General features: G+C 47.6%; 2 protein-coding genes across 5 annotated transcripts in view; one reads left to right on the top strand and one right to left on the bottom strand.

The window, feature by feature from the left end:
- Positions 1–4,874, top strand: part of LOC310824485 (serine/threonine-protein phosphatase 2A 55 kDa regulatory subunit B beta isoform-like) — a gene marked incomplete at its 3' end in the record, with an annotated part of 7,595 nt that extends 2,721 nt beyond the window's left edge. The window contains exons 3-5 of the mRNA XM_083697740.1: positions 3,515–3,684; positions 4,192–4,283; positions 4,595–4,874. Coding sequence (XP_083553866.1) covers positions 3,515–3,684; positions 4,192–4,283; positions 4,595–4,874 — 542 coding nt within the window. The remainder of the gene's footprint in view (positions 1–3,514; positions 3,685–4,191; positions 4,284–4,594) is intronic.
- A 2,737-nt stretch (positions 4,875–7,611) lies between these two features.
- The window catches only part of LOC310824484 (transcription elongation regulator 1-like), a gene marked incomplete at its 5' end in the record, with an annotated part of 18,272 nt that continues 15,883 nt past the window's right edge, over positions 7,612–10,000 (bottom strand). For all 4 annotated transcript variants that reach the window (XM_083697736.1, XM_083697737.1, XM_083697739.1 and 1 more), the window contains 2 exons: positions 7,612–8,670; positions 9,550–9,650. In XM_083697736.1, coding sequence (XP_083553862.1) covers positions 8,469–8,670; positions 9,550–9,650 — 303 coding nt within the window. In that variant the 3' untranslated portion in view covers positions 7,612–8,468. The remainder of the gene's footprint in view (positions 8,671–9,549; positions 9,651–10,000) is intronic.

Genomic DNA, 10,000 nt, shown 5'->3' with positions numbered 1-10,000 from the left:
AGACTCCTGTGTCTACTATAAACCTGTCAGACTCCTGTCTCTACTGTAAACCTGTCAGACTCCTGTCTCTACTGTAAACCTGTCAGACTCCTGTCTCTACTGTAAACCTGTCAGACTCCTGTGTCTACTATAAACCTGTCAGACTCCTGTCTCTACTGTAAACCTGTCAGACTCCTGTCTCTACTGTAAACCTGTCAGACTCCTGTCTCTACTGTAAACCTGTCAGACTCCTGTCTCTACTGTAAACCTGTCAGACTCCTGTCTCTACTGTAAACCTGTCAGACTCCTGTCTCTACTATAAACCTGTTAGACTCCTGTGTCTACTATAAAGCTGTCAGACTCCTGTCTCTACTGTAAACCTGTCAGACTCCTGTCTCTACTGTAAACCTGTCAGACTCCTGTCTCTACTGTTAAGCGCTCAGTGAGATATCTGTTGTGTATGACTCTGCAGGAGGATTGTAGATATAGCTGCTGTATGATGGTTATGAACTTCTTTGGACTACCGTAGTGTGCCATGAGATTCCATAGGATGTCTCGGTCCAGACTGTCAAATGCTTTGTGGAAGTCGATGAATGTGAGGTTGAGAGATGTGTTCCATTCCAGTGTCTGTTCTACAATGATGCGAAGGGTGGCAATGTGGTCAGTGCATGATCTGTCCTGTCGGAAACCTGCTGGTTGGTCTCTGAGCTCTTTGTCCAGTTCTTTCAAGAGTCTTTCCAGAATGATCCTGCTTAAAACCTTCCCTGGCACAGATATAAGCATGATGCCCCTGTAGTTGTTGTAGTCTTGAAGGTTGCCTTTTTTGGGGAGTTTCACCAGATACCCTTCTGTCCAGTCGCTTGGCACCTTTTCTTCATCCCAGATCTGTCCAAAGAGTTGGTGAAGTAATATGGTTGCTGTTTCCGGGTCTGCTTTGATGGCTTCTGGAGGTATTCCGTCAGGTCCTGGTGCTTTGTTGTTCTTCAGCTTTTGAAAAGCCTTTTTTATTTCTTGTTTATTGGGCTTATTGGTATTGACCTGTAGGGGGTATTCAGATGGAGGGATGTTGGCTGGTTCTGTCAGTATGGGTCTATTCAATAGGTCCCTGAAGTGTTCGGCCCATCTTTTCAGCTGGTCTTCTTGCTTTGTAAGTGTTTTTCCATCTTTGTCTGATATTGGTCTGTCTGAGATTTTGCGTTTGCCTGCCTGTCTCCGTGTGGTGTCATAAAGGTCCTTGTTGTTGTCTTGGTCTATCATAGCATTCAAATCTCCTGTCAGGATGATGATGTCTTTTTCTCTGTTTGTTGATGACTTGTTGTAGGATTTTGTAGAAGTTGTCTTTTGTTTGCGGTTCTGCCTCATCTGGATGATGGTGACTTTCTTTGTTTTTGTGAAAACCTTGCTGTGATTGTGTGAGCGTTCACTGCCTCCCACTCCATGAGGGACCTGGCTGCTTCTCTTGAGAGCATGATTCCTCCTCCTTCTGTGTGTGGGGCGTTGTCTTGATCGTGACCTGAGTATATTATTGTTTCTCCCCTTGAAAGTTGTGTTTTCCTGCTTGGGTCCATCTTGTTTCACTGAGCCCTATTAGTGAAAGATGGGACTGTTTCCTTTCAGCTGCCATCTGAGAAGCTTTACCAGCTTGGCACATTGTTCGGACGTTCCAGGCGCCAATCTGTGTGGTGTGTTTGGTTGTAAGAGGAGGGGTCAGCTGAGCAACTTCCTTGTGGCTTTCATTGTGCAGCGTCATGCTTGTCTGGGGGGAGACACCTTCCTCTTCCAAACCTTGCTGTGTGTCTTCCCTGATTGTTTCTGTAATCATTTTTGTTCCACTAAGCGGAGGATTGGTCACCTAGCTTAGCATCACCTAGCTTTACCAAGCCCCGTTAGCCAGCGTGTAACACTAACCCTAACCCCCAAAAAGCAAGCCAAGGAAAACACTCTCCAGTGGGCTACAGCAGTCAGGCACAGTGATGTGTGTGTGTGTGTGTGTGTGTGTGTGTGTGTGTGTGTCTGTGTGTCTGTGTGTGTGTCTGTGTTTGTGTGCGTGAGCGTGTGCGTCTGTGTTTGTGTGCGTGTGCGTGCACGTGCGTGTGTGTGTGTGTGTGTGTGTGTGTGTGTGTGTGTGTGTGTGATTATAGCCAGTAACAATTTCAAATAAATGATGATGGTGTTTGATCGGTCCTCAGGGAGAGCGAGGTGATGAATGTTATCACTCTAGATGATGACATGTTTGCACTGAGGAAATATGAGTATGGTAATGACATCATAAATGTCACCAGTGGAGGCGTGTTTGATACCATTCCTCCTTCCATTCCATGCATGACAATGAGCCCGTCCTCCGATTTCTACCTCCACCAGCCTCCCCTGGTGTCTACTGTAATGCTAACCTGAGACATGACTTCCTGCACTCCTTGATCATGGAGATTGTTCTGTTCTCTGCTTTTCTCTGAAACTCGAGCACATTAGTGGTGGTTAGCTGAGCTAGCTAATAGCTAATCAAATGAAATTATATTTGTCACAAACACAATATATACATACACAATATACACATACACAATACATACATACACAATACATACATACACAATACATACATACACAATATACACATACACAATATACACATACACAATATACACATACACAATACATACATACACAATACATACATACACAATATACACATACACAATATACACATACACAATACATACATACACAATATATACATACACAATATATACATACACAATATACACATACACAATATACACAATATATACATACACAATATACACATACACAATATATACATACACAATACATACATACACAATATACACATACACAATATATACATACACAATACATACATACACAATATACACATACACAATACATACATACACAATATACACATACACAATATATACATACACAATACATACATACACAATACATACATATATAGACACACTATACCAGATACACAATATATAGACACACACTATATAGACACAGGGGGGCTGTTCCTTGCTTCTCTGCTTCTGGATGCAGATGCAGGCATTTAGGCTCAGATCACTGTTAACTTTCATTCAGTCTCATTGACATAAAATCTCTTTTTACATGAGAGACCTGGTCCAAAACAGACCATTTCCCATTCCATTGGACTGGACCAAAACATTGTCTTTGATTGATTGATTATTGATGAATTATTGATGTGTTATTGATGTTATTGGTGTGTTATTGGTGTGTTATTGATGTGTTATTGACATGTTATTGATGTGTTATTGATGTGTTATTGATGTGTTATTGATGTGTTATGGTATGTTATTGATGTGTTATTGATGTTATTGATGTATTATTGATGTGTTATTGGTGTGTTATTGATGTGTTATGGTGTGTTATTGATGTGTTATTGATGTGTTATGGTGTGTTATTGATGTGTTATGGTGTGTTATTGATGTGTTATGGTGTGTTATTGATGTGTTATTGATGTGTTATGGTGTGTGTGTTCCTTCTCCTGCTGCAGTCTTTGAGGAGCCTGAGGATCCCAGTAATCGCTCCTTCTTCTCAGAGATCATCTCCTCCATCTCCGACGTCAAGTTCAGCCACAGCGGGCGCTACCTGATGACACGTGACTACCTCACTGTCAAGGTGTGGGACCTCAACATGGAGAGCAAACCTCTGGAGACCTACCAGGTAACTCACCCTAACCCTAACCTAGACCCTAACCTAGACCCTAACCCTAAACTAGACCCTAACTAACTAACCCTAACCCTAACCTAGACCCTAACCCTAACATAGACCCTAACCCTAACCTAGACCCTAACTAACTAACCCTAACCTAGACCCTAACTAACTAACCCTAACCCTAACCTAGACCCTAACTAACTGACCTTAACCCTAACCCTAACCTTAACCACTGGAGACGTACCAGGTCTTTCCTCCTACCTCTCAACTCTGTTGGTCTGGGAAAGTGCGTCTCTTCCTTAGCCCAAGTGGACTTTGGTGTGCCACAAGGCTCCATTTTAGGCCCAATTTAATTCTCATTATATGTGCTTCCACTGGGCTATATAAATAAAGTTTCTTCTTCTTCTTCTTCTTCTTCTTCTTCTTCTTCTTCTTCTTCTTCTTCTTCTTCTTCTTCTTCTTCTTCTTCTTCTTCTTCTTCTTCTTCTTCTTTATACCGTGCTGTTCTCTCCCCAGGTGCATGACTATCTGAGGAGTAAGCTCTGCTCCCTGTATGAGAACGACTGCATCTTCGACAAGTTTGAATGTGTCTGGAACGGCTCAGACAGGTCAGTCACAGGAACACTGGATCTGGACATGTTCCATATTGTGTATTGATGACGATTGATTGATAGTGTATTGATTAGCACACACAAAATATCGCTGTTTATTTATTTCATAAACACCAGAAGAGAATCTGTAGCCCCTGACTTGACCTGTATCTCTCTACTCTTTCCACCTGTCCCCCTCTATTTCTCTCTCTCCCTCTCTCTCTTTAATTGGATAACAACTGTATTATAACTCATCCCTCTCTCTCTCTCTCTCTCTCTATCTCTCTCCCTCCCTCCCTCTCTCTCCCTCCCTCCCCCCCACCCCCCAGTGTGATCATGACCGGGTCCTACAACAACTTCTTCCGGATGTTCGACCGGAACACCAAGCGTGATGTGACCCTGGAAGCCTCCAGAGAGAACAGCAAGCCCCGCGCCGTCCTCAAGCCCAGGAAGGTCTGCGTCGGGGGGAAGCGTCGGAAGGACGAGATCAGTGTGGACAGCCTGGACTTCAGCAAGAAGATCCTCCACACCGCCTGGCACCCCACGGAGAACATCATCGCTGTCGCCGCCACCAACAACCTCTACATCTTCCAGGACAAGATCAACTAAGGGTCAATGAGGCCTAGTTGGACCCCCGGGGAGGGGGAGGTGTGGCGGGGGAGGGGGCGAGGGCGAGGTGCCCGGGTTCCGGATGAAGTCACTTACCTGGCTGGCTGGGGGGGTGGGAGAGGGGAGAGGCTGGGGGTGGGGGGGAGATGGGGGAGGGGGTGGGGGGGAGATGGGGGAGGGGCTGCAAGGCTGGTTGACCTCTTACTGACAGCAATGGTGTGAATTGCAGCTTCCTCTCTCCCCCTCCCTCTCTCTCTCTCTCTCCCCCTCCCTCTCTCTCTCTCTCTCTCCCCCTCCCACTCTCTCTCTCTCTCTCTCTCTCTCTCCCCTTCCTTCTCTCTGAGAGACTCTCCGCCGTGCCGTGTGACCCCGGGGTTGGTTGCCATGCCGCCCAGACGCTCAGACAGACTATGGCCGACGCCCTCTTTACGTTTTTCTTATTTTTCTTCCTCCATTTTATCGACGAGTTTCTCTCCTCAGAAGTCGTTGCTGTAGTTGTTGGTGACGGAGTATAAGACTCAGAGACGCAGCGGGATGATTCCTGTGTTTATGGGATGATTCCTGTGTTTACGGGATGATTCCTGTGTTTACGGGATGATTCCTGTGTTTATGGGATGATTCCTGTGTTTACGTTCCTTCAGTAGAAACAAGTCGTTTGTGTCGGAAGACAGAGACGGAGCGGCTCCACTTACACACACCCCTCTGCATCACCTGACCTCTGACCCGCTAACCTGACCCCCTGAACAACAACTCCTCACGTCCTCTCCTCTCCTCCATCCTCTCCTCTGTCCTCTCCTCCATCCTCTCCTCCGTCCTCTCCTCTGTCCTCTCCTCCATCCTCTCCTCCGTCCTCTCCTCACGTCCTCTCCTCTCCTCCGTCCTCTCCTCCCTCCTCTCCTCCATCCTCTCCTCACGTCCTCTCCTCTCCTCTGTCCTCTCCTCCGTCCTCTCCTCACGTCCTCTCCTCTCCTCCATCCTCTCCTCCCTCCTCTCCTCCGTCCTCTCTTCTCCTCTCCTCCGTCCTCTCCTCCATCCTCTCCTCACGTCCTCTCCTCCCCTCCGTCCTCTCCTCCGTCCTCCCCTCCGTCCTCTCCTCTCCTCTCCTCCATCCTCTCCTCTGTCCTCTCCTCTCCCCTCTCCTCCGTCCTCTCCTCTCCTCCGTCCTCTCCTCCGTCCTCTCCTCTCCTCCCTCCTCTCCTCTCCTCCCTCCTCTCCTCCGTCCTCTCCTCCATCCTCTCCTCCTTCCTCTCCTCCGTCCTCCCCTCCATCCTCTCCTCCCTCCTCTCCTCCGTCCTCTCCTCCATCCTCCCCTCCGTCCTCTCCTCTCCTCCGTCCTCTCCTCTCCTCCGTCCTCTCCTCCCTCCTCTCCTCCGTCCTCTCCTCCCTCCTCTCCTCCGTCCTCTCCTCCGTCCTCCCCTCCGTCCTCTCCTCCGTCCTCTCCTCCCCTCCGTCCTCCCCTCTGTCCTCTCCTCTCCTCTCCTCCGTCCTCTCCTCTCCTCTCCTCCCCTCTGTCCTCTCCTCTCCTCTCCTCCGTCCTCTCCTCTCCTCCGTCCTCTCCTCCCCTCCGTCCTCCCCTCTGTCCTCTCCTCTCCTCTCCTCCGTCCTCTCCTCTCCTCCGTCCTCTCCTCCACCGCGTCCGACTGAAAACCCATTGAAGGAGAGGATGATCTAGAGGAAATCTCGGCTCCTCCCCTTAGATGTTCTCCTCCGATGCTTCCTGTGGACGAAGCCAGTGGAGGACGGCGGAGAGGATGCAGGGAGTTATTGTTGTTGTTGTTGTGTTCTGGGATAGACCAGCTTTGAAAAATTATCATTTTAGTTCTGTTCCGTAGCATTGCTTGCATCATTTCAAGTCCTTTTTTTTCCTCCCTGCCCTAAAAGGAAAATTGCAATTATACTTTATTATTATTTTTTATTTGTTTTATTCATTTTAAGAGTAAACGAGGAGTCGTTGTTCCTAACGAGAGAGAAGGCAAGACGCAGCATGTCTACCTGGGGGTTGAGTCACGTTGCCCTCCCTGACCCCTGCTGTGAGCTTGATGCCCTTTGACCCCCTCTCTCCTGAACCTATTTATGTATTTATTTATTTATTATTTTTCTTCAGAGGGATGGACAATGTTACTGACTTGGACTGGATTACAAATGTAGCAATCTTCTGCTTTTTGTTCAAATATTTTGTAAAGAAATTAAAGAAAAAATGAAATACAAAATGTACAATAAAAAAATGAGTAACCAAGATATTCCTGAGTGTTTCTTATCATGACTCAGACGTGGTCCTGTTACCTTCATCATGTCTGGCTGCATACGCCACTTACAGTAGTGAGAGCATAGGTTTTGTATATATGGTCCCAGGGGGAATCAACCCCCCACCCGAGTGCACGACACGTTTCTGAGAGCTACGCCTCGCAAACGTGGTTCACTGAAATCATAACAAATGCTTCACTCAGTAACGTCACTAAGGCCAGGTCTGAGTGGTTCTTATTCCAGGCTCAATAACGTCACTAAGGCCAGGTCTGAGTGGTTCTTATTCCAGGCTCAGTAACGTCACTAAGGCCAGGTCTGAGTGGTTCTTATTCCAGGCTCAGTAACGTCACTAAGGCCAGGTCTGAGTGGTTCTTATTCCAGGCTCAGTAACGTCACTAAGGCCAGGTCTGAGTGGTTCTTATTCCAGAGACGTGGTTCTACTTCTGTAAACAAAACGACACTTCAAACACATCACACAGACAGGACACGGGAGGACCAGGATGTAAAAAAAAGTGGGAAGTTGCTTTTATTCCGGTAAACATGTACAGAAACATGGCAACAAAATCAAAATTAAACCACTTTGAGAAGAAAACATTAACATTCAAACTGCACTGTGAGTTGGTACTGGTTGATAATGTCACAAACGAACAGTTACCATCACGTCTACGAAGCCTCATAGAAGTCCCAGACATAGATACCATCAGGTCTATGAAGCTTTGTAGGAGTCCCAGACATAGATACCATCAGGTCTATGAAGCTTTGTAGGAGTCACAGACATAGATACCATCAGGTCTATGAAGCTTTGTAGGAGTCACAGACATGGATACCATCAGGTCTATGAAGATTCGTAGAAGTCACAGACATAGTTACCATTGCCTACGAAGCTTTGTAGGAGTCACAGACAGTTACCATCAGGTCTACGAAACCTCGTAGGAGTCAGACAGTTACCATCGCCGAGGCCTCCGAAGCTTTGTAGGAGTCACAGAAACAGGAGAATTCATTTACATCATCTTTACACGTTGTAAGCTGCGGTTGCAGTAACAGCAGAGTGAAAACCACAGATTTTATTTACTACTACACCCCCATCCCCCATCCCCCTAGCCCCTCCCCCGATGGTCATAGGTCAGGGTTGAGAGGTCATGTCATCATAAGGCCATGTTGGCTGGTGACCCCCTCAGACCTGTTGTTGCTGCTTTAATAAATACAGGGATGTTCCAGGGGACGAGAGGGGGGGGGACATTACAGCTGGCCTCTGCCCTGTGTCAGGATGGGAGGGGGGGATGGGGGGGGGGGGTTGGCTCGTGCTCTGGCCGTGGCGAGGGAGGGGGGCGGGTAGGCTGGTGTCTCTGGTCACTTGGTGGAGCGGCGGGTGGGCTCGGAGGCGGTGGGGGGAGGGGGGGGGCCTCGGCGGTCCAGGTCCTCGATGTAGAACATGATGAGTTTCCTCCGCTCCTCTGGGACACAGTCCAGAACCAGGTACCGCTTGTCATTCTGCAGAACCTTCTCCACGTCCTTCAGGTGCTGGTCTGACTCCTGGATCAACTTCCTCGATCTGGGGGGGGGGGGGGGGGGGGGGGGCAGAGAGAGGACGGAAAACAGAATTAAAGCCTTGCTCTTGGTGATACTTGTACACTGAAGCCCCAGATCATAGCTCAACAGGGTACATACAGGGTTTTCCCCAGGAAACTAGCCGACCAGCTAACTAACTAACCCTCCCCGGGATGTCTGAACAGCGTGGCGCTGGATTGCATCATCAAAACCCGACTGCCGTTTATTAATGTCAAAATACCCTAACCCTAAATACAGAGTAAAAGATAGTTCCTTTATCATTACTAAATATACAGTTTAATAAACATAGTTACTCTATTGTTACTAAATACAGAGTTTAATTTGTCTTGTATAATATGTAATCGTTCACAGCGCAGCGCAGAAACACTCTTCCATTCTCTGGGGAGAACGTTGGGTTGGAGGGTCAGGTGGATGTACCATTGGAGAGACAGCACCCCCTTCAGACAGGACTGCAGTACTGGCCGACTGAATTCATCTGACCAGAGGAATCCTGTGCTCTCAACTCACTACTCCTGACAGGTCACGTAAATCTTTCATTCATGTCAACGGGAAACGAGATGATAGAAAGTGGTTCTTTGATCGCCAACAAAAAGGTAATGACGATACGATGGTTATATGCGTTAACGCGTTCCTCAGTGACTTTTAGCTGGGGGGGGTTTCGCTAGGGGGGTGTTAGCTGGGGGGGGTTAGACATCATGAATAAACATGAGTCGGGTTTTATAATACAATCTAGCACCACGCTGTTCAAACCCTGGATTAGTTAGTTAGGTGGTTAGTTGGTGGGTTAGTTCGTTAGCTGGTTAGTTAGTTGGTTAGTCAGTCAGCCGGGTAGTTAGTTAGTTAGGAAGGTAGTTATTCTCACCTGTATGTGATAAACTTGGTCTCCTTCAGCAGGGTTCTGAAGTCAGCCTTGGCTGTGATGTACTTGTCCTTGATGTAGTCCTCAAACTCTCGCTGCTTCTTCTACAACAACAACATCATGTCATCAGCCTCCCTGAACCTGGACCACAGTAATACTGCCTCTCTGAACCTGGACCACAGTAATACAGCCTCCCTGAACCTGGACCACAGTAATACAGCCTCCCTGAACCTGGACCACAGTAATACAGCCTCTCTGAACCTGGACCACAGTAATACTGCCTCCCTGAACCTGGACCACAGTAATACTGCCTCTCTGAGCCTGGACCACAGTAATACTGCCTCCCTGGACCACAGTAATACTGCCTCCCTGGACCACAGTAATACTGCCTCCCTGAACCTGGACCACAGTAATACTGCCTCCCTGAACCTGGACCACAGTAATACTGCCTCCC

Source organism: Argentina silus (assembly GCF_951799395.1).
Source record: "Argentina silus genome assembly, contig: scaffold_278, whole genome shotgun sequence".
Taxonomy (NCBI): Eukaryota; Metazoa; Chordata; class Actinopteri; order Argentiniformes; family Argentinidae; genus Argentina; species Argentina silus.
The sequence above is the reverse complement of the archived record's forward strand: the minus strand, read 5'-3'. Positions and strand labels throughout refer to the sequence as shown.